Raw genomic sequence first — 26,733 nt, forward strand, 5'->3', positions numbered from 1 at the left:
CTCTCCAAACTCATCGTATACGGTCATTGATCAGCACGATTTCCACTTAAAATTATTCACCGACAACCAAAACTTTGACTACCAGATGATCGAACGAACCAGTCGTGTATTATAATAATATCTGTGATCGTGGACAAATCGCTAGTATACATTTTTATATTTTTACACATTGGGGTCTTGTAACATTTTTCGGAATATCTAAATAAAAGTCCATATTACGACCAAAATATTATTGTATATTAAAACACGAGGATGACACCGCATGTAAGTATTACGACTAATATGAGTACAACTGGCGAGTCACTTAATAATTAGGTCGGGATAAAAAAAAAAAAACGTACAGCGGTAATAGATTTTTCCAGTAAAGTATACACGCATAGGTAGGTGTATTCACAGCTGTAATGATTTTTGAATTATTGATTTCTGTCATTAATTATATTATTCTACCTATTGATTTGCAAGCACATTGGTTTCGACGTCTCGGCGACTGATCTCTCGCTGCCCATAGCTCAACGCACGATCAGCACATTTTCTCGTAGAATCACAATAATATATTTACCGACAACCAAAAACTTCGACGACACATTTGCCGGCAGACAATCAAACGAAACTGTCGTCTACAGTGATAATATGTATATCTGAAACCGTGGACAAGTCTCTAATAAACATTTTTATATAGATTTTTTATTATTTTACGTTCGCCCGCAAGCCCTGTGGCTTATTAGATCGTGGCGGAGGTTTTTTTTTTTTTAACCGCACAGTTATTAACGTCTGCGACGATGTTTCGGTGAACTCTCGGTTCATAAATATTTTCGCAGTCGAGTTGATTGTTATATTCATAAGATCCGTCTCGACATCAAATATTCTATTATTATTAAAACCGTCCTGCACAAGCCGACTATAATAATACGAGCCACAGCAAGTGTACCAGGTATCCGGTTCGAGTCCCAATCCGCTGTCTTCTACCGTTTTCAACAACACTCATCTACATACGACCGCCGTTAAAACTTGGCACGAAAAAGGGACATAACATTACGGGCTGCAATCGACAGTGGAATACATTTTAACAATCGCGATGTTAATGTTGTTGGTAATTAACGATCGACTGTAATTATAGGTACTGAACATCGCAAATAAGATTGAATAAAAATCGAACTTCTATGCGTGTGTATTATAAATATGTTTGAATTTTATTTCACAATTTTATTTGACGATAATATTCCACCCACGATATTCCAAGTTTACATGTATCATTGTTTGGTACAAAAGTAATGAGGACGAAGGTGGTTATAATAAACAGTTGTATACTCGTAGTCGGTGTGATTATAAATCAATAGACATCAAAGTCAAAAAACCCTCGAAAATGGACAGATTATTTTGGTGTCGAAAATTTATAAAAACATTTTGAATCTCAATGCCGAAGGTTTGAAACTGCAATGCAAGGTTTCGCATAAGTGTTTTCTTTACTAGAAACATTGAATACTCCTCGTCAAATAATGTGTTCTTATAGCAACTCAAAAATATTTCAAACACACAAAAACAATTTTTTTCTAAAGATATTTCTAGTGCAGTTTCTGACGAAATTGGTTACCTATACTGCAGCGAATGATAACGATTTAAGCGTTTTTGTCTTGACTAAGTAAAAAATACCGTTTTTGAAATTGTTCGCAATGTTCCGTACACAAAATCACTTTTGTTATAATATTATTATTTACTATTAGTTTAGTTTCAATAATTTACCATGCGGGAAGTCCCGTGCCGCGTCTATATTGAGTCATATTTTGGAACTCGATATTTACTTTCTGAGATAATAACGCCGCCGCCGCCGCTCGTATATAACGTCTTTCGAGCACTTGTCTACTTCAACAGGAGTGGTCGCTTATATATCGTTGCCCACTCAAATTGAAACATTTATAAACAGAGAGGATTTGTTCGCGTTTCTCGAGCATCGACCAAAATGTCATTGCTGGTCATTGTGCGGTAGGAGCAGTAGTAAAATTGTTAGCTGGCCATAAAAATAAAACTGTCCGATGCACACACTGCAGCAGAGGTGAAGGGTTACTAAAACCATACAGCGTCTTCCCTCTCTTGCGCCCCTCCCCCACCAGCCACACGGGAGTCGGGGCTTTTATCGCTTTCGGCACGACCGAAATATTAATCTGAGACCTGTGGACTTTTATTATATTCCACTCTTTGCCCTCCACCTTTTGCATTAATGAAATTCGTGCTCCGGGACATTTTCGACGGATTACCGATTGATGGTTTTTATCGTCTCTTAACACTTTATTATTAATTTGTGTTCTCTCGGAACGACGACGTTCGACCCGACTGAGTGGAAAAAACTTGACGAGGACAAATCTTCTCCTCTAAGCATAAAAATATAATCGAAAGTAAAACGTTCCAAAAACGAGAAGTAGGCATATACGTCGTAAGACAGTTTATGGGCACAGCAGGAATACACTATGTGTCATAACCTTGTTTTGATGTGTTGTATTTTGTTTGTTTGTTTGTTTGTTTATTATTATTATTATTTTATTTACTATTGAAATAATAACGCCAAAACAAACGTATAAAACTGTATTGATTGATGCTTACGCCACAGGGTAAGATAACTGCTGTGTATATTAATTGTTTTGTCCAATTGAAGTTGATACTCGTTTTTTATTGTGTATATTATTATTTATTAATAATTAATAAAAAAAAAACCAAATGTTGTAAGTTGTAACCTTTATCCGATTTTATAAAAAATTTAATTAGTATTCCATATTATATATTATATTATAGGTTTAATAAATACAAATGTATTTATTTTTGGTTTAACAATGGGATTAATTTAAATTAAAAATAGCAATATAGGTATATTACATAAGACTCGTTTTTTATATATTTTCACTACCTTAAATATAAGTATTTTATGTAGTGCAATGTTTTAGGTACCTATATCTAAATTTATTTATCATTTGATTGGACATTTTGGGTTTCGGCTATTGGGTGAAAATTGAATTTGTAAAACTGATAATATTTGACACTGATCAGATTTTCGGTGAAAATAGGTGTCTAGCAAAAAATGATAAGGTTCAAACATTACCAGCAAGTTTGAAGCATAAAGTATTGTAAAAAACCGAATACCAATATTATATTATATTAATAAGGTATACTTGGGATTGTATTCGACATAAAATCACGAATGTTGTATTTTTGCCTTACATAACGAAACGATCAGAAATCTCGTTACCTACTCAATAAGTCATAATGTTATTTTATTATTGTGTCTCACTCATATTATTACGTATTAAATAATATCATATTCATACAATTTTTTTTTCTGTATTCAGTGTACAGTCCTAGAATGCGGAACATAAAACTATTACAAATTACAAATGTCCACATTATAGTTTGAGCTAGTACCGCATACAAATTTAATAGAAAATATTATTATATAAACTATGCATGTATAATAATATAATAGTCATATTATTTATAATAGTAGGTGTAGGTATATACTAGGTATATGCTAGGTATATACTTGAATGTACAGAATTCTTTTTTTTTATGATCTATCTTTATTTCAAACATCAAGGATCATGCGTCGTTTTAAATTCAAAATCTTACGTCGAATTTACCTAACAAAACAAACAATATGTAAATTTACTTGTACGTCACGGGAGTTCATCATCGTAATATAATACATTATATTATATAAGCTAAGAATAACGTGGCGGCCATAGAAAACAAATAGTACAATAATATCATTTCTGTTATTGTTTATAATATAATACGCGTGATCACATATAATATATAAATACAATACATAATAGAATAATAATATAATATATATATTAACATTATAATAATATTATGCCATAATAATAATTCATAATATTTTTGTATAACGATTTTTACAACATTATTATTAAAACAGAAAAAGGTTAAAAAAAACCATTTTTTTTTTTGTTTGTTTTACTAGCTTATCTCAGTTAGGTAACAATCGTTTTAAATGGTATTGTTATTATTATTATTATTGTTGTTGTTGTTGTTGTTGTTGTAATTATTATTATTTTTTTTTTTTATATAAATATAACTTAACTATCTTTTGGTTAGACAATATTATAATTATTATCTTATTGGCATACAATACACGTTATGTACACTTATAATAATAATATAATATAATATAAACACATGAGGATACAAAATCAATGTGGACAACGAATAGTTTAAACTTTAAAATAATATCAATATCGTCAATATTTAAACAACAAGCCTAAAGTACAACACAGTGTTCGTTATAACATAGTAACATACGCAATATTTATTTATTAGGTATAATATTATTAGGTACCCAATCGGCGCGGCGGCGACGGCGTTAACGGACAACTTCGGCTAGGTATATAATAATAATAATAATAATAACATAGTAGGTACCTGCTTTTAAATAGATGTCGTTTCTCGTACAGAGGCTTATAGTTTTAACTTTTAGTAAGAGTTATCATTTTACGGTTTATAGAAAAAGACGAAGAAGAAATTATCATTATTATTATTATTTTTTTTTCATATAATATATATACACACTTACAGTTAGGTATTGAATATTGTTATTATATAATATTTAATATAGTAGTAGAATTGTATGTTACATTTTAATATTAAAAAAAAAAAAAACAAAAAAAACAAAAAAAAAAACGAAGCGCATTTTCCTAATACCTAATCGGATAATGTTTAAATAACCGTATAATATTATTACGTTATAATAATTTCAGTAGTTCTACACACAGATAATCGCGAGTCCGCGTCACATATTATATTATATAGGTACGCACCCACAACGGCGGTACATATTTTCAAATTAAGTAACCAGCAGACGGCCGATTATAATTATTAACTATATTATCATACAGATAGAGTATACGTAATATCGAAATTCGAAGTCGCCTAAAAACAGTGTGCGAGTCTATAATATCGAATGGGAGATAATACAAGTTCAATATTATATAATAATATGATACATTGATTTAATGCTAAATGACTTAAATATTGTATAGAACTACGTCTCTGACGGACAAACAACAGATTTGATTTTTGTCGGGTAATCTAAAAAATAAAAACAAAAAAAACCGTTGACGATTGTTCACAACAATAGCTTATACAACTATAACGACTCGTTATCATTGTGACGTATACGCGAAGCTAATGTACACAATATTGTGTTGGTCTAATGACGATATTATAGTAGTTAATAATAATAATAATAATAATAATAATAATTATATTATGTATAAATTATTTTACAAAATTACAACAATATTATCATCTTTGACGGGGGAGACACGAGGGCATACGAATCGAATATTATTATGACGCTCGGACGTCGTTCGTGCGGTTACACGGGGTGGAAGAAATTCCCGGAAAAACCCAGCAGTCTTTGCAGAGGGCTCAGACGTCGTCGTCGTCGTCGTCGAAACCTCCAGGGTTTGGAGATTAGCCGTTGCCAGTAGATTGTTGGTGGGTGGGGGGCTGGTGGAACCTAACCGGCGGACGTCGTCCTAAGCGTATTTTAACAATCATGCGACGCGTGGAATAGAGAGGGAAAAATAATTTTTTTTCTTCATAATTTCGGTCGATTCGTGTTGAGTATATTTCATACGCGTAAGTTCAAACGACGACGACGACGACGAGTGTGTAATAAAAAAAAAGTTAAATGTACGCTTCACTTGATGGGTCGCGGCCTGTGGTTGAGGGTTGCAGTTGCAAGGTTGGGGGTGGTTTTGTGTGGTACGGATTATTTTCTACATTTTATTCTTACTGAACCGCTGTTGGTTGGGNGGGGGGGGCGGAAGAGTTTCCATAATCATCGAACCATTGAATTTCCACGTTTGACGGCGTTCGCCCGCCTCGACAAGGTGAACACACAGCTCGCCCATGTCACCCGTCGTCACACACACACACACACACATACAAACACGCACACACACACACACACGCACACACATTTAAATATAATAGCGCTTTTGACGCAATGCGGCGGAAGCCGTCGTTAAAATAATAATATTACAGTTTCTTTTTTTTTCGCATCTCCATCTCACTCGGCGGTCGGTCGGTCTTCGTGGAACGCGGTAAATTATATTATTTTATTTTTTCTAAAACTGCTACTATACAATCCAGAGGGGTTTTTTTAAATTTTTTTTTTTTGCCCGCATCGTATCGATAGCGCAAAAAAACACTCGCGCACGCACACCAACACACACACACACACACACACACACACACACACACACACACACAGACACACAGAGTGCGCGCGCACTCGAAGCGCACTCGAAGCGCACTCGCCGGCGTTTCACCCGTCGACGGTGCACCCTAAATGCACGTGCAGAGCAACACCTCGTGGGTTCGTATGGTGGGTCTAGTAGTGAGTGCACGTGTGCAGAGCTGCGGACAATAATATCTTGTACAAAACACAATAATGTCATTATTATAATATTAACAAAAATATATAGATCGGGTCCAAGAGACGGATCGAATGTGTGGGTCGAATGTGGATGAGGCGAAGACGACACCCGGACCGGACATCCGGCGCAGTGCACTACGTCGTCTTGTGCGCACCCGTCGTCGTCGTGCTTACACGTGCAGCAGCATGCACGCGAAAAATATCAAGCAATACATGTGGGTGGTCCTCTGGTGAGCTTGGCCGCCGTGTTGCATCGCCGCCGGGTACTCTCCTGCGAACAACAGTCGTTGTAGTCTTACTGTTTCACAACTCGCGCACGTGCATGGATAACAATGAAATAATATTTTCAGTGGCTCGCGAGACCCACAAAAACCCTACAGTGACCCAGTGACCTACAACGCTTTGACGTCTCACGTAATATGCACTGTGTGACACGCCAATAATGTTCACGCAATACATAAATTACAATCACCAATGAGGTATCGAAAACGGATTACATCCTGCTGTAGGTTACAACGGTCTTTGTACTTTGGGCCACTGACCAAACGACCGAGTGTCCGTTTCAAAATTGAAAATCTTAAAAAAAAAAAATGCACGGAGAAAAAAATCATACGCCTTCACGTCGTTCGGTTAAGGCTTGGTACTATACATATTATATTAAAGTTGTCCCCACTGCCTAATCAACATAATTTAATAACGATTTATTCGTGAAATTCCTCTGCAGTGACATATTATTAAAACGAATTCATTGTTGATGATTTCAATATTATGTTTCACATTTATTTCACAATTTTTGACGAGACGAGTTTATCGTTATCGTCGCAAAAATTGTAAACCATAAAATTGATTCCTATAACATATCTTTCATATTACTATACATTTTGTCTTCTATTTACTCAAAAACCGAAAACACTATCGCTCACCGTTCAACACGTGTACGTTGATGGACTTTGGCTGTGAGTTGGACGGGTTGCACTGATATCGGCCGTTGTCCTCGACCCGAGCTTCTTGTATGAGCAGATGACTGGTGGTTACCGTTCCTTTTTCGGTGACTACGTTCACGCCTCCTCTGGGCGAATCGTAACTGATAATCTGAGGACAAAATGGCGATGTACTTTTATGTTCAAAAGTCAATGTCATTTTAAGCAGGTAGGTAGGTAGTTAAGGTCCTAGCAAAACGTTCAAATAAATATATATTTTTTGCACCAGATGACAACAAATAAATTGTGAATATTTTTTAATATTCTAAAGTGATAAATTAAATTAAAATAATGTGAGTTTTTTTTTTTTACGGAATCGATGAACGTTTTATTCGTAGTTGTAATCTGTGTACATCATCACGCTCAAGTGTTTTGTTTTTTCATTACAAGGTTTCACTTAAAACTTTTACTGCTTAAATTCATAACAATATTATGATGTGCCAAAGCCTAAAACCTTGAGCTCAGACTTGAGACCTCGAAAAAACCATAAATCTGCAGTATACTTTAAAACAATCAACAGACACGCGGAAATTAAGTCGCAATTAGACCAACAGTTAGTATGGGCACAATTATTTTTGTTCTTAAGAAAAGTGTTTAAATTACATTTCGTGTCAAAAACATTAAATGTCTATAAATACCTAACACCAAAAGCACTATTCAATTAAAACATAATGCAATGTAAAAGAAAAATAAAATTATTATTTTCACTTATCAATCAAAATTACAGAAAATGCACACTACAACCAGTGTTATTCTCAAAGTTTCTCATGTAAAAAGTTTTTCAATAAATCGCAGACTGTTCGAAGAATTTTACAAGAATGAATTTTATTTTTGATTCGAGGAATTCGATTTTACCTTTTAAAACTTTGGACACTGTGTTCTATACGTCTTACCCTGTATTATACCATAAAACTTTTGTTTTTTAACAGCTCTGAATTTCTTTGGAATACTTTTGAAATGCACAGCGGTTTCATGTAAACTTACAATTTTCGTGAATTGTATTTCGGACGGATGGCTGAGGGTTATGTAGAATTTTCCCTTTATCAGAAAAAATTGTATAAAATATGTGCACTTAGATACATTACAACTGCAGCGACTATCTATTTTCTATTTTTTTTTACTTTATACTTGGAATACTTTACAAAATTAAAAAATACCCTGGAAATTTGAAGGACTGCATCTAGAAACCTTATAAATTGTTAAGGTGAATTTTTTTTGGTTTACCCATTGAGCTTACATATTTTTGTTGTTGTGCAGCATACACGTTGGACAATTCTTTAATATTTAAGGGAATCGCAAGTATGATTAAACATTATATGGCACAGAGGTTTCATAAATATATATATATTTTTTTTCAATTTGGATAATAGAAAGTTATGATATTAAATGTACTGTGTTAAATTATTAGCTTTATTAAATATTCGAAGTATAAATAGAAAATATCTGGGCACTTTTAAAAATATTTAAGTTTTTCTTTATGTTTTGTTTGTATTAAAATTCAATGTTTTTGTAAATGCAGCCAAAATTGTTTCCCAGAAATAATTTAAGTTGCAAGCAGTAGAATTTCTTCTTAAGTAAAAAAAGAAAGCGCCTACATAATAATATAATAACAAAATGTACTCCATTCAAAAATAATATAGGTATACCTACTACAAGAACTTAATGACTTTTTTCTATCGTGATTTTATGTTGAACGAATGTTCCCCGTCTGTAATGCACATTTTTGTGTAAGTATAAAAGCCTATTCAGTTACATTTAGGTTGTTCATTATTTCGTGTTGATATATTATGTACGACTAATTCAGTACACCCTAGTATTAACCCTATAAAGTATTTTAATCACCAAGCAATCTGTAAGTTGCATATTTCGATGGTTTATCAATACTGTCGATGTTACTATTTGATTATTATTAATTTTTTAATAATTGCGAAACTCAACTAAAAACTTTTTTATCAGTGATATTGTTATCTCCACGAAAATTATACGGTCTTTACACTTTTACAGGTCATTGTACCAATATTATTTTAAGCACATTTCAGACCCTGTCATGTATATATTATTATACAGTTTATGAATAACTAATATTCACTGAGACGTCTGCAAGTTAGTCTTGATTACCTCGTACGACCTGTATAATACGAGATAATTACATTGTCTGCATACGTAAGTATAACAATATATTCATCGCACTAATCCATTTTGTGGTTCGACGTAGTATTATTAAGGCAGTCTCGACATCAGACCTAGGTGAAAAAAAAGTGATGAACCCTAACCTAGGTACCTATAAGTTATGTATTGATTGTCTGGTTGTGTTATTCAATAGATGTCGCCTTTTATTTATAGTGCTTCCATACAAAGCGGTCCGCGCGGGAGTGCGCGTACGGGGCATAAAATAACGTTTCCTCCACCTCTCCCCTATGCCTTTCACGTCACTTTAGTCCGATATGATTTCGACGTGGTCTGTCGCCGGGCACGAATCCAGAGCACAGATATGGGGGTGGGGGAGGGGAACAAAATATACAAATTCAACATTTTCGACGACATTGTGCAGTTTCCGTCAATCGAACCGAGTACGACAATTTGGTGCAGCGGTTCCCAACGCATGGGTCGCGGCCCACTCGTGGGCTCCGAGCAGCTTAGTACTGGGTCGTGAACCATATAATATTAAATATTATATATATTTAAAATAATATTATTATTATTTATATTTATTTATTATTATTATTATAGGTACCTTATAATTTATATTTTATAATATTTCTGGTTATAATAATATTTAAATTATTTAATCAACATCAACTACAGTGTAGGTTAGGTTAGGTAAAACTATCCAGTCTTAATACAGATATGAACTCTCCCTTGCGGGACAAGCAATGTCAAAAATCACATTAAATTGCTTAACTTGTGGTTCAGTTGAATAAAGTGTTTTTCTTAGTAAAAAAATTGATTTCTTAATTCTTTTATTTCTAATAGCTGCCGTCTGTATAATGTATATATATATACATGTGCATACGTATATAGGTGGGCCTCAGAGATTTGTTCACAAAATTGGTGGTCCGCACAACTAAAAAGGTTGGGAACCGCTGATTTAGTGGATCTTATCTCGGGAGTCGCTGTGGATCGACTCGCGGGTAGTCCATCCATCTCCTTCCGCACTTGCCGTACATCAATTGTGCGTTGCGATCATCTTTCGTCGAGTTGGTGAGTCGTACCGATTCCTATGTGCGTTTCGTTTCTTCTATGAGTCAGCCACGAGTAATATTCGACTATGCATTAAGTGGTCACTGGGTATTTTATACTGGTAGTAGCACCCCGTTGGCTAAAATGTAGTGTAAAGTGATTGCGATTTTTTCACCTTTTTACAAATTTCGAGAAAACATAAATTCGACTATAATGAACTGTATAGTCCTCATACATATTATTAAATGATATTTCTACCACAGTGTAATACGCGTGCAAGTGTGAAACGGACATTAATAATTGTTAAACAATATGCACTTTGGTAATTGATTAACCTACGCGGTAAACAAATTGATATTCCAATAAACGTGTTCCTATATATGAACATTAATTATTATAATATTATGTATGTTTCGCGATATTTTAAGCATTGCAATAATGCAAAACAAACATTATAGACATGATTTTAATATAGGGAATTTCTTCTGAACCAACAATGTCACTGCCCACTATTTAAAATGTATTACAATCGAGGTGTTGCGTTTTTTCAAAACATATAAAAAGGTAGCATAAATGCACGTTACGCCCGTCAACATATAGTACGTGTCAGCGTTGTAACGATAGACCACCCCTCGTGGGGGTAGCGCTTTTTAGGGCCATTGACATTTTGGACAGTGATCGGACCAGTGCGGTTACTACCTATGTACCACCACAACGAGACCTCGTGTGTAATACGTCCGTGTTTTGTCCCAGCCGATAAGTCTCCGGCAGACTCCGATCTCGACTTGCTCGCGCATGAAGGTTCTCCCACATCAAATGGCCGAATACGCGTCTACTAGTGACCTATATTTATATTATGCGTCATTGCACACACACAAACAATATACACACACAGATCACGATTCCTACACGATGGTCCAACAACAATTCGTATTTTAGGGTGGTCAGCTACAATTGCTCTCGGCGATGCCCAGTGGTCGGAAATACATATGTAGGGAGACAAAACGAAAAACGAAAGATTAAAAATTAGATATATTGCACTTGATATTATTTCGGTACAATGTATAGAATAACATTTCACAGCTTCCGAGTTATTAAAGCAACGGTGACCACTTTAAAATGGGATAGCTGAAAAAAGTTATTTGTGGCTATTTATAGGGGTTGATAAAGTAAGCTATAAACACCCTCCAAGTCTCGTGGAATCTATTGGCGTTTTTTGTATTGAAAATATCCAGCAGTTTACGAGTCGATTAACTGCGGATAAGCCAATTGGGTTTAAAAATATATGGTGACCAAAATATATTAAAATGATAAATTATACAATTATTATGTAACCTGACTTGGCAACTATTTATAAGAAAATAAAATAAACATTTCTACTAATTTAATACTATTAATATATTATAATATGTGACTCATGGCAACCATTTATATATTAAAATATCTCATGGAAAAAAAGCCTTTCATATTTTCCAATTTTTCGGAAACCTTTCCCGATTTATCTTTCCCCAAGAATCTCATTCGGATTATTACGAACATTTTAGAAGAAATTATGAGCCAAATCGGTCCAAACATTTTCAAGATATGCGGTTTAGAACGACCGAATTTCATTTTTATGATATAAACGATTGTAAGTAGAAATATATTCTTTATACATTTCAGTAAATACTCCATTTTATTATAGTCATCTTGTATAATTTAATTTATAAGATATTAAAATACTATTATTTTTAAAATTATTTATATAAGTGAGGGGCATATGCTTAAAATCGTGGACTTTACTTATACCATTTAAACTACTCGGTATAGGCGTAGTCGATTCATTATTATCGTATATGAATAATGCTTAAATACTAAAACTAAAAGCCACGTTTTTTCATTTTATATTTATTTAAAAATCATACGAAAACATATTATGCGTTTTAAATAAAAAAAGAATGTTTCATAGTAATACGTATGTATGCACAAAATATGACATAGGTCCTTTAACATTTATAACATAATATTGTTGATGCCTATTGAATTAAATATTCGTTATAAAATGGTAAATACCTACAATACCTTTGTGCACAAACGGGTATGTTAATATATCGTTACATCTGTAATCTAAATTCTATTGAAGTGGGTTGGTATTTCAACGGGTAAATATATCGTTCTAAAAATGTGAACACATAACTGAGCCTATGCGGATTGTTGAGTGCTCCACGCCGAGTACGCATATAGGTTTAGTAAAATTAAATTTGGATGAACAAACTGCGCTACTGTGCAAGGGTCGAGAAATGCACTTATCAGAGCGGCTCATTGGAGATGCCAACAACTGACCACCGTTTGTGTTTAATCTAATCACACTTTAAATGTTATTATTTCCGACAGTTGATAATATCATTACTTTCGCGCTGTGAGACGTCTTCGACAGCAAAATGCAATTTTCGTGGAATCGATCACGATTAATCCACTGTGGCGTACTCGTATTGTTAATTGTTTCCCGTAATTGATATTTTATTGTAATAATTTACTGTCCTGTAGCTGAGCGAATTGCCGAACTGCCGTAGCCAAGAGCTCATTTGCAAGAGCTACGTTAGCGTCCGAAACTGGTTTCGAGTGTTTTAAAGCACAGAGGTATAATTGTATAAATCATTAATTTTTATCAGCACAGTAATTATTTAGCTGAGCAGTTTTTTTTTTTAAATTTCAAATGCTTAAACGTTTTCTGAGTATTTGTTGCCTTGTAGGAGGGCATTATGCCGCAATTCCAACAAAACTTGAATTTTTTTATGTGCTGAACTATAATATGTTTAGTATATGGTTTAATGTATAATATTGCTCAGCAGACTATATTTTCTTTTTTATTTTCAGCGATATTAATTTCATTATAAATATATTAGTTTCTATAAGATTCTTAGAACTTAAAACTGGTATTTCTTTTAACTTTTGAACGTTGAACATTTAAATTAAAAAATATATCGTTAAAAGACGCTAATGCGTTTAATACAGTATGCAAACCATTATGTTGATAACTTTATTTTTCAATAATAATTAGTATTAAATTCTTTCTAGACAGTTATTAACTTTATTTCACATGTGCATTTTTATAGATCCAGTTTGAGAGCTAGTTCATTAAATTTTCATTGGGCAGTATTTAATGTATCTTCGCTTGCAGCAGTGGCTTTAAACTTTTTGTTGTCTTTCAACCTAGTTAATCAGTTATTTGTTTTATTCCGTTGACTTCGAACTATCAAGAAAAACAATTTGACAAATAGCCAATACTGAGCTTATGAACTTGATGGTTGTGCTATTCATAGCTTGCGGTTGAGAAAGTTTGTAAGTACTAACCGTATAGCTAACCATCAAAACTTTTGTAATATTCTCCAAAGATTTGAAAACTTGGTTAGTTACACATTTTTATACCGAGTTAGAGAACAGATATTTCGTAAAAGTATAGGACAGCCTAAGTATATTTGTTGAATGTATGATAATAAATTATAAAATATATACCAACATATTTTGTCCTATTATCATCGGTTTAAAATAAATTTAATATTTTATTATTGTTATACCGCCATTAATTTATTTGTTTTATCATTATACTATTATAATGACTGTTTCTTTGTTCATATTAAACTGCGTTAATTGGTTTACTATGAAATCGCTTAGATTAATGGTTCGATTTGTATTCTTGCTTCGAGGGTGTTATTTTTTACATTATCTGTGGCAGACAAAAGAAGAAAAAGTGGGTAGAGTGGTGTAGGACCACCGGTCGATAAGTATAATTTCCTGCAAACTTCTTTAAAAGACCCCTTTTCCTTTCCGCGTCTATGACTACAGTAGATACACGCGTGTTCGCCGAAAGTTTATTGTTTATACAGTGTCTAATGTGTTAATGTATATGTGCGTGTACAGATACACCCTGTTATTAGTTTAAGACGTTGGAAGTGGGGATAAAACCACACACAGAGAGTCTTAACAATGTTTCCCAACTTGTCCCCGACCCGAAAACCCATCAATAAATATTGTTGTAGTACCATATCGTTCAAATAATATGTTTCATATTATAATGGCGGAGTTTGGCTTAGCAACGTTTTGGAACGGAACTTTGGTCGATAATAATATTACTGTGCAGCGAAATACCGCCGAAATAATAGCAATATACAACGTGGGCCTAATACGTTACACGTGAAACGGCGTGCGTACATCGGCGTAATATTATTACGTATTAAATTTATGGATATTTCTCCAAATATTGAAAGAAAAAAAAAAATATACAGACAAATTTCAGTTACAACTTTATTAGAAGTCGGCGGATGATGATAATAATAATATAAAAAATGTCACGCCGAGTGTACCCGCGTCCATATTAAAATACGATTTATGGCTGTTCGTGCCAAGATTTATATTCAACATTTTAAGTAGGTATACCTATATACATAGCCCGCACCAGTGGAGGATATAGATAGCCCGTATTTCAGCGGTATGCATGATGTATGTTATTATAATATCCGTAAAACGATTTGTATCCGTTATACGCGAAATGCGGTGAAAAATATTACCATCAAAACTTGCAGAAATCGTAATCTCGTTTGAAAAAAAAAACTCCTATAATAACGTAACGTATTCAGCCGCGAAGTCTAGTCGAAGGTGATGCTTTCGCGTCGTAAGAACATATTTTCTTTTCCCTCACGCAATACTGTCGTTGAGTGTCGTAGGTTAGACACTCATAATATGCGTGCGAAATGCGGATACGAGATAAAAAAAAAAAAGAAAAGAAATATATAGAAAAAGAAGAAGAAAAGTAATTTCCCAAAGTACAGTGCGGCGCACAGTTTACCGGGTCCTACCTCACTCGCGTAAAGTTACGACCATTAGTCGCGAATAATAACGATTTTACGAAAAAATGCTTTTCGCAGAGGGGACAATAGTGGTCTTGAAAACGACGGTTCGACACCGGGCCCAAGACTGCGGTCGATGACGGCAAACCTCGCGAGTCCTACCGAAATACCAAAGTATATATAAACCGTCCAAATTGCAACCGACGAAGGGTAAATTGCGACCAGGACAATAATATATGATTTTGAGCTGACATCCATCATGCGTGTGTAGCGAATCGCTCCCAGAGGTTTTTATTTCCATGTTAGCTGTTTAGCGTTGCCCCGCGCAGAGGACACCACGAGGAGATAATTTGATTTTTTAACCGAACAATCATACGGTTAAATTTATAACATAATAATAATAATTGTACATAGAAAAAAAATAATCATGACTAGATAATAATAATAACAAATAAAGGGTTTTTTGTAAATCACTATAATTATGGTAATGTGACGTAATTAAAAAAAACATATATGTTATCGATATTCGGTGTTGCACGAACGACTGACTGAAATACTATTACGTAGAATAATAAAATGTACGTCGATAATGGCATACAATGTAACAACTATGGCGTTTGCCCCAATCCATTCAAAATGGATACCGATGAACTTGTGGTCACTATTGGTCTGCGAACGAGTTGATTCGTAAATTCCCGTTTATCTAAGTCGATTCCGATTAATTGATTTCTGGACAATTTCAAGAGGCGCGTTGATTTCCTTTTTGTTGTATATGAGTGGAGAAAATTGGAGGAAACGGGTAAAAAAAAGTTTTTTACAATGGCCTGAGAAATTTAATAAATTTAAATTTAAATAAGTCTCGGGAAGGCGGGCCTCACCGATTTTCTATACCACATTTTTACTACAGCTGCAGTTCACCGCGGGCGCGATTTATAAACATATTTTCATACACTGCTTGCAGATGTAAGTATATCAATTGAATGCAATATGAATAATTATAAATTGCCTCTTTCGACCGGTGCAAGAGATCGCAAGTCTCTTGGCCCCCTCCCGACCAACACCGAGAGACGATTAATAATTATTGGATATCGTCAATTACAACTCACGAGTATTGAAGAAATTATCGAGTTAAGGGACGGTTCAGAGACGCTCGTCCGCTCGAGTAGAGAGCCACTCGGAATTTCGGCCATTGATATGTTTGTGTGCTCAGAGGGATATGTCCTCTATAGTGCACGAGAAAACCAAACAAATTTTGCGAAAATATCATCGTACGTTCATTATTACTGCAATGTGTGGACGGTTTGCTAAATAAAAAAAAAAACGATTACACGGTCCGTCACATTAAAACGACCATTATCAGTGAACATTCTATACGGTAGGGTGTGGTACGGTTTAAAAATATAATATTGTTACAACCAGTGTTATATCTAGATTAAAGTACAATTTTAAAGCGGACATCATATCTTACACACATTTTATTTACGAGTGCAAACCTATGAACATAATATTATATATCTTATGTAATTATATGTATATATTTTTTTTAAATTTTAATTTGCATTTTATTTTAAAATAATTATAGCAAAGCAATAATTATAATATTTATCATTATAATATTTGTATTTTTGTACTTATTGTAAGAATGCTGTTTTATAAATGTAAGTTTTAAATTATTTAAAAGCCATCTGTTTCTTGCTTTAACTAGATGAAATATGTGGTTATCTATTAACTGTCTTATCTAGATAAGACTCGCAACATTTTATCTGCTGTGTTGTTTAGATAATTATAGTTGGGTTATCTTTGTACAACGCAGAATTTACAATGTAGTCGTGTCTGGTCGTGGTCCGGCGGTATTGTCTATGCGCTTACCATAACAGTAATAATATTATCACTGAGCACTTGTGCACAAGTTATAGAATAAGACTACAGCACGGATTATGCGCAAAATGTCGAATAATGCATGATAACTATGTTTTCCCAAGTGAAACGAATAAACACGTTTTAGCATCAGAAGGTCCTCAGAACGAGTATACCATACGTCTTAACGTATTATTAAAGTTGGAACGTACTTTATTATAGTTTAAGTATATATAATACATGTTTTAATTTAACGTCGAATATAGTTTTTGTATTCATTATAAGGGTTGTATCCAATGCGGACAGTAAATAATTATTACCAAATCTTTAAGTTGCAAAATTCAACTAAATAACATAATTTTATCGGTTCGCTTTTACTCTATACTCTAAGCTTCTAAAGCTCCGAGCTACACAAGTGTGGTTGTAAGTTCACGGTTTTATTCGTATGTAGGTATTGCATGCTATAGTGGTTATCGAAAATATCTACAGTAAACCAATACGATTCTCTAAATAGTTGTCGTCTAATTTTTTATGGGGTTTCACTTTTTGTGGTACACCAACAGCAACACAAAAGTTTTTCGATATTTGAAATACATTCGTCAATTTTATTTTAAGATAGTCCAAAAGTAAATAAATGGACATTTAGACCACATCATTAACAAGTAACAAGGTAGGTACTTAAAATCAAGATCAAAATTATATTTCTAAACAGACATTTCAATTAATTGAGTGTGTTATTGATATATTTAATTTAACTTGATTTAAGTTTAATTAATTCGGGACTTCATAAAGTGTATTAATTTTCACTTTAAAAAAAAAAAAACTTTATGAAACGTCTAATGCGATACTTTTTGACGCTTTGACGTTGACTGATCGGAACACCATATAAACGGGAAATTTAATTTTTAGTTCCTATTTTTTGACTACTGAAATGGCCATTCAAAATCATTTGATCTATTTAAATACCCAAACAATAGAGTGGAGTTAATTAATTAACGATCAGCTTTTTCATGATAAGATATTAATGGACAATCGTGGTATTTTATACAAGCAGTATGTAATAGCAAATATTTTAAGTTAATCAAAAAATGAGTTTTTGTTTAACAAAAGTTACGAACTCATGATGAACACATGAATCAACGAAATACATACACAACGAATACTTTAATAGTTTAATGCATTTCAGTAAAATGTTTTCAAAGTATGTCAATTATCGATGAAATATTTATTGAAGTTTATGACTTACAGCATTATTATGATTCCAAAATATGTAAGACGGCGGTTCCGGGCTATGTAATACAACACATGTCAGGTTGATGGTACTTCCTCGATCAATGAATATTTCCGGTCCTCCAATAATGTCAGTACGGGGTTCTGAAACGAAAAAAAATCGAAAATGTAAAATATGTCAATTCAAATCTAATATTAAATGAATTATTCAATTATTGCCGTATATCGCATTAACGCAATATACGAGTTCGTGTACACATAAATAAAACTGAACAATTTTAGAGCTAATAAAAGTAAAACATTGTCAGCAAATTGGATTGTTATCAACAGCATCACATATACCTATATCCAGACTAATGGGTCACCTAAAACGTATTGAATAATTGAGTATTTTAATTACGAATTAAAGTTGCAAGATGTATTATGATTTTTTAAAAGCTCAGTTAAAGGTTTAATGATTGGACTAACAGAATTTACTATCATCATGCAACGTTTTTATATAAATTTAAATAAACTGTGTATTAGATAAATTAATGTACACAAATCAATAATTGCTCATATTATAATAACTACTTAATAATCAAATTAATGCCACTTGTTATTATAATAATTCAATAACATACAATTATAATATGTTCGTAGACTTTTTGAAATAAGTGAATATTATTATTATTGTTGAAAAATTATATGATGTGTGTGGGCGTTCAATTCATGTAATTCTATAATAGCAAACTCCATTTTTATGTTGAAAACGATTTATTTGAAAAAAATTGAATGTTTTTACTATAGCACTTACAATTACAATATATATTTATTGTGATGTCTGTGATACCACATATGCAATTTATGGGTCACCTAAAATGACTGATTGAGTATTTCAACTATGAATATTGTACATGATATATTACGATTTTTGATGAGCTTAATTGAAGGTTTGATTACAAGCCTAATAAGAGCTCATCAAAGTTAATATCTAAATTTTAATGAACTATATATCAAATTGAATGTACAACTAATAATGATATGTTCATTACACCTACGTAATAAAATAATTTATGTCACTTATCAGTAGAATAATAAATAAATTAATACAAAATTATATTTATACATTTTCTTAGAATTTTTAGCATACAGGAGTATTATTTTTAACTATTTAATGTTGTGTGAGTGCACGTACAATTCATGTAATACAATTATTACAAAATGCATTTTTTATGATAAAAACAAACCAATTCATTTTTTTAAAAAAAATTTTGATATAAAAGTACAATATTATTAAAATATAATGTATGATGCTTATGTATTCTGTTACTTGATTAGTAAATATTTAATAATACACTTTTTAAATATTTCATACAATCAATATGATCTTTATCCACTGTAACTCCTGATTTTAAAAATTTGAGATTTATTTAAATGTGATACATAATATACGTCATAAAAATATTAAAACTTTGGCAATTGTGCATAAGACTACACAAGGTGATCTTGTATGGTTATTGCTTGTTCCCAAAAAGAGAATTTTGATCCTACAACAATATTTTAAAATATTAGTAATGATAAGAATTGCGTTTGCGTTAAATAATGATTCATCCAAGGTTTTCTTGGGCCAATGTAAATCATTTAAGCCATTACCCTTGGCTGAAAAATACGTAGATTGTTTTATTGCTATACATTCAGTCAAAAGTTTATTACAATTGTGCAAGGTTTACCACCGATAGTTTTGAAAACTAATAATATTTCGCTATAGAATTTACGACCAAAATATTTGTTAAATGGTTTCCCAAGAGTACATCGGACGTCTTATAAACTTTTCGCTGGTAAAATATGTTTAAGAAATATCATGTTAATTCTTATTTAAATGTTTAGTACAAGCTGCAGAATTAATATAAATCAAAACTATTTAAATTATATTGTATCATATATTTATATTTAATGTTTAGGTTTATGGAAATAAAAATATTACTATTTATTTAAATACAGCACCACAGCTATAGGTACATAAATATTTTGTATTTTATCAAATGATTATACCACCCGATCAAAACTGTTTGAAGGCTTTATATTAAATTATAATATGCATCCATATACATATAAGTAGGTAATAAAACTCTATTTTTAAAAATATAATAATATTTTACTATTGCCAAAAAAATAAAAATAAAGGCTATTCCGTACACGATTCGTTTTAATCGAGACATTCAGTTTTTTTTTCTGTGCAAAAATAATAATTTATAGATAACATTTATCGTGGGGAAAAATGATTTAAAATCGTTCTTCTAGAATCCGAAATTATATCACCAATGTTGTTACGGCTCTATATAAGGTCATATTATTTCGGGAGACTAATAAAGCCAACGAACAAGGATAAATTATCCTATCAGAGAATACAAGACTACACCAAGGGCGGTGTGGGCCCATAACGGTCTTTGAGTTGACTTTTGACACAACACTTCTCGGTGTTGATATCTCGTGGCATTTCGAGCTTGTGGTCGCTTTGTAAATACAGTCACAAGTGAGGGTCATTCGAAGGCTAATGTCATCGTAAAGAGGGGTTCGTACGGGGTATTCTGAGACTCATTTTGCACGACCGACGACAGTGTTAGGGGGGGGGGGTGGTGGTTTTTTAATGGTGTGACGGAACACTTTGGGGTAAGTTAGGATTATAATAATGTCTAGAATGTTACTCGTGGGATTATCAAAACATTATTTCGGCGTATTGGTACAACAGGATTAAAGACAAAAAAATGATATCATTCGCATAGGACATAATAAAATATCGTTGTATAATAATTGTCATAAGAGTTTACGCGTTCGTACTTCGTAATAATAATAGAAGACCCTTAAAATGTATTTCACGCTTGGAAAACAACAACAGTGTACACTTTGAAATAATACGAAAAAGTAAACAGTAAACGGTGCAACGGTTTTTTTAAGATGTTCTACCTGATAGCGTATACTACCGAGGAAAAATGAGAATTCTCATTAGCCACGGTCACTTTTACATATTATGGCACTTTGCGTTGAAAAAGGTTGTAAAGTTAAGCAAGGATATGAAATCACTGTGGCCGTAAATTACTTTTATAGAATTTCGACCCCCTAAAACGGAATACTGATCCGGCCTGATATCGCAGAATTGCAGGAGATGTCGTAAGAACATTATTATTTTTAAATTTATCTTTTATGCCAATAATATATCATATTATTATCCACTTACGATATTGGTATAATTTCAGTTTTACTACACATAATTATTGATTTAAGCATAATTATAATATGTAATACAGTGTCGTTCAATGTTCAAACACATACAAACATTTCATACTACGCGAATAAATGTTTTCAAAATCACAACAGTCTGATTTTCGGCTGATCAAAAAAATCTTGTGTCATAGGTATGTGTAGGTAATAATAATATGATTTTATTGTGACAATGGCTTTATGTTATACTCGTGTTCAGCTGTGACAAAGACGTACAATTATTACTTGTATTAAACCACGGATACAATTAGACGTATTATATTATAATAGATTTAAACCATCAAACACGTACGTGGGCGGGTATTCTAATTTATTTACGAAATTTAGTCAGTAATAATTATTGTACGCATTAATAATTAGGTATGCAAAACTAGAATATGGATAGATCATAAATCGTAAGTATAAAATTGTCTTTACCTTGACTTGAAAAATAATAAAATGAATTTGAAATGGCATTGGCAAAAATGTATTTTAAATAAAACAACTAACGAATGTCAAGTAAAAAAAAACAAAACAAAATATAACAATATTACTAGTAAACAAACGAATTAAAAACTTCGTAAATAGTATCGAAAAGTATTCATAAATAAAACAATATTTACAATGAATTAAAGTTTTGTTTGCATAGTTCTACTCTCGTGAGGCGAATTGCTTTCAAATATTATATATAATACGACTAGCTGTCTCACCCGACGTTGCCCACGAGAAACATTTTTATTATTGATAAATATTATATTCATAAAAAAAATCTATGTCACAAAAATATATCTTTTTTTTGTAGGTCAACTGAAAAAAAAACCTTGTGTGAATTACAGAGCTAACCTTTAATTAGGTATTTCTTGAGTACCTATATAAACACACATTTAACACTCATAATTATAATTAGATGTAATTTTTATATTTTAAATCATAAACTTGACGATTTGATGAATGATTTTACCTCATCTGCCTTATGATAATCATACCAAAAATGATACTAATTTCTACTATTTCTCTTGTAACCAATAACAAACATTTATAAACAAAAATGTCCATAATAAATCTAAACATTTCTGTTTGAACACTTCTCCGAGTTGTGCTTACCGGGTAAAATTATGAATCTAAACCATTCAAGGACCCACCCAAGCACACAATTTCAACAGAATCGGTAAAAAGATTATCACTACACTTTACTGCCCCTAATTTAGGTGAGTTGAGCTAGTCGAGAGTTCAATTCAGTCCATTTTGCAGCTTTTTTTATTATTAAAATTAATCAATATACCGGTAGAGTACTGCACGATTATAAAAAACTGGACACACTGCCACTACAACTTTATTGAACCCGTTGATTGGCAACGTACCCATATTAACTGGTAATCGGTTTATGAAATTGATTTTGCAATTGATTTAGAGTTTGCCGGCTTGGGTGTTGTAAGTAATTATAAGTTTAATTACAACCCAGACATAACTGAAAAAGCTATTTGTTATTATGAGCACACATTTGAGGCGAATGCGATTGCTCTGGAAAATAATATAATATATGAGAGGTGTGAAGTCTTTTATTTGCATTATTATTATTATTATTATTATTATTATTGTTACTTTAATGCGATCGAGTAATAATCGCTTACGTTTGTTTGATCGAATTTCCGCTAGCAAAGATCGTAATAAAATATTATAGTAATATAAAATATTTAAATTACATTTTTAAACCTTAAATTAAAGAGCGAAAAAAAACGTCGTTACATAAAAGTTTTCATTTATAAAATATACTGAATATCAGATAAAATTGAAATTTCGTAGAAAAATAAACTGTTTGAGTTTAGCACGTCATATACTCGTTAAAGCAAATAATTTAGACCAGAGCTTGTTTCAGTGTAGAATTACAAAACTAAAAACTGTAATGATTTTAATGCATAGACACAGGTTTCAGTAAAAATTTGTTAATTTAAAACCAAGGACAACAAAATCGATCAATTTTGGTGAATTGGGGGACTCAATGTACCTATATATACCGATTCGGATAAATTTATGTATTTTTAAATCGTCAAAATTGTTCATTTACTAAATTTCTAATAATTATCCTATTCGCCGTCGTTACGAATTATATTCCGATTTGCAAGGTAAAAATTGTTTAAACACATCCACAACATGCAAACAATAATACATATTATTTTTTCAATTCGTAAGCAGTTGTAATTGACAATAGGTAGTTGAAAATCACAATCTCAAATTTGCTGAGTACGTAACGCAATAAAAATAATATTTTATGAGTGCCACAAGTTCCAAAATAGTAAGTACGTAACATACTATCTACAATGGATATTTTTATTTATGTACCATCAGGTATGAAACAGTTCTAATTCGGTCTCTCGTAAAACGAGTGGTCAATCTATAATAAGCCACTCGCGATAAAATGTATTACAATATCGGCGATATCAATGGACCATAATCATTACAGCAGAGGGTAATTGGTTTGAAATAATTTAGGTAAACAGTCATAAAAAATACACCAAGCATAGACGAGTCGAGATAAACGTAAATTAGAGGTATACTCACGATTTTATTTCTGACACTAGAAGAATTGAAATGAAAAAAAAAAGCGACTGGAGACATTTGGTATCTCCGTTCAAACACTTCTTCATACAGTACATATTTAACCGAAATCAACAGAAATGATTTGAAATATAAAAATCCCATTTTACAGAGATATAATGTCGGATAGAATGCAATTTACCTAGGTACGCTTACGCGATTGAACTACGCAGCTGCACACGCGAATTTCACTCCGCCGAAAAATGGGAATTATGTGACGAAAACCGTCCGTGATAGACGACCATTGAACCGATAGCGAGAATCGTTAATGGAGGGAATGGATTTTTTTCCCTCCGATAACAATAATAATAATAATAATAATAATAATAATAATAATAATAATAACAATGATAATAATAATAAGATTATAATGCTCGGGAATAACGGAGAAAGGTTTTCCTCTCTTTTACTTTACCCGCGAGACGTATATATTATTGTGCACCGTGCAAGTCGAAGGAGTGATAAATAAGAGACATCGCAGTTGGGATTTTCGGCAGTATGTCTTGGATAAGGACGAAACGAGAAACTAATGTACAGGCCTGCGGTGGAAACAAATCAAAGTAAAGCCAACGCTGCAGACGTGTTGACTATTATGCGGAGGAGAAAGTATATCAGGGGGACGTGCAGTGAGTCTGCAGAAGACACTCGACGGTTCGAGTACATGATAATATTACCTATATTACAATATTATGCGGTCATATCGTTGTCGATCTGCGCGACGCCTCGTTAAACATTTTGTTGGTTTTCTGACGAGTGATTTTAATTTTCATCCCCGTCGGCCCATGTAATATTATATACCTATAGGCAGACATGAAAACATATATTTTTCCGTTTGAACGAAAGTACCTATATACGTATACTATATACATAATATTATGTGTGTTATTTATACTACGGTTTTTATATATTATACGTATACCGGTATAAAAAATAAAAAGTTTTTAAAAAATCGAAAACAATGACACCGCGACAATATGATTCGTTGAAATGTGTGTCTGAACGTATTGGGTGACATAATGTCACATTGTATATCCGTCGTCTATGTACTGTGCCAGTATTGTATAGGCACTTCTACCATTTTTTATGTAAAAATTCTCTTAATATTTCTCCTAGATCTCCTTCTTTTTCAACTAGCATTAGACGATGTGCCAAATTGAACGAATAATGATAAACTACCGTGCAGTGAACTCAATCGTATATACTAAAAAAAATATTTGAAATATCAATGTATTGCGTTATTATGTAGCGAGGCATATTTTACGACAAATTAAATAATTGTTGGCCAAATTATGCAATGAATTATTGATGAAAAATTATATCTAAAAAAAAAACCCGCTGAGGTACCTACATAGTTTTTAATTTAATGTTATAGATTGTTTCATTAAACAATTTTGGATGACAAGTGTTATGTATTTATATACTAATGCGTAAACGCAACTACCATTAGTCATAACAGGCAAATGTCAAAAGGTTATTGAGCATAAAACAAATGCTTGTCATACGTCATTATTTACCATCGATTATTATTGTAATTTAATAATTCGACAATATTTTGATACATTCATAATTTAAAATATATTAATTTTATTACTATAAAAAATCACAACATAAAAGGTACCTCATAAGTTTGCAGTTTTTCCTTAACCAAACCTTCGATGATAGACAAATTAAAATGTTCTAATCTATTTTTCCTGAAAGATTTTATCTCGTTTTAAATATTGAAAAAATCATTTCACATTCAATGAAAAACCTGAGAATCGTACTTAAGCTATCATCGATCCATAAAAACAATGGCTTACTAAGTCTCAGAATCTGCGGATATATATATTCATTTAATTTTAAATTAAATTTCTAATTTCAATATTTGTTCTATTAAGTACAGTCCTTAATTTATTTTTCTTTCACACTGTCCTTGACAATAATCAAAAATAAATATTTAGATCTATGATTTTTGTTTTACACAATATAATATATTTATACACAATACACATACATATCGTACTATACACCGTTTAAAAACGTTGTAGGCACTTTTCGACTATAGTGGAAACCAAGTCATATTTAATTCCTACTATTGGCGTCAGCTTTAAGTTCAACATAGGTACACTTAATTTTTGACTCCCATATTTCAAATAATCATTAGCGAGTAATCAAACTGATCAGACTAATGCGGTTAATTTCGCTGGATTAGGTTGTTCATAAATAATTTAAAAAAAATCTTATTTTAAATGGTTTTTCAAAATTAAATGTTTTTTTTCTATATCTTGTATAGTTTTTTTTAAATTCACTTCAGAAATGCGGGAGTCCATTATGCCGTACACTTTATTTCTCGGTTCCTAGAATATCAAGTGAAAAATATTTACATCAAACTTCGAAT

General features: G+C 32.2%; 1 protein-coding gene across 1 annotated transcript in view; it reads right to left on the reverse strand.

Moving 5' to 3' along the window:
* Positions 1-3,942: 3,942 nt before the first annotated feature.
* The window catches only part of LOC111030748 (lachesin-like), a 128,348-nt gene continuing 105,557 nt past the window's right edge, over positions 3,943-26,733 (reverse strand). The window contains exons 5-7 of the mRNA XM_022310410.1: positions 18,538-18,665; positions 7,372-7,540; positions 3,943-6,719 (exon numbers count right to left, since the gene is read on the reverse strand). Of these exons, the coding sequence (XP_022166102.1) occupies positions 6,619-6,719; positions 7,372-7,540; positions 18,538-18,665 (398 nt within the window). The 3' untranslated portion in view covers positions 3,943-6,618. The remainder of the gene's footprint in view (positions 6,720-7,371; positions 7,541-18,537; positions 18,666-26,733) is intronic.

The sequence above is a fragment of the Myzus persicae genome, unplaced genomic scaffold (assembly GCF_001856785.1).
Source record: "Myzus persicae strain clone G006 unplaced genomic scaffold, MPER_G0061.0, whole genome shotgun sequence".
In the NCBI taxonomy this organism is placed as follows: domain Eukaryota; kingdom Metazoa; phylum Arthropoda; class Insecta; order Hemiptera; family Aphididae; genus Myzus; species Myzus persicae.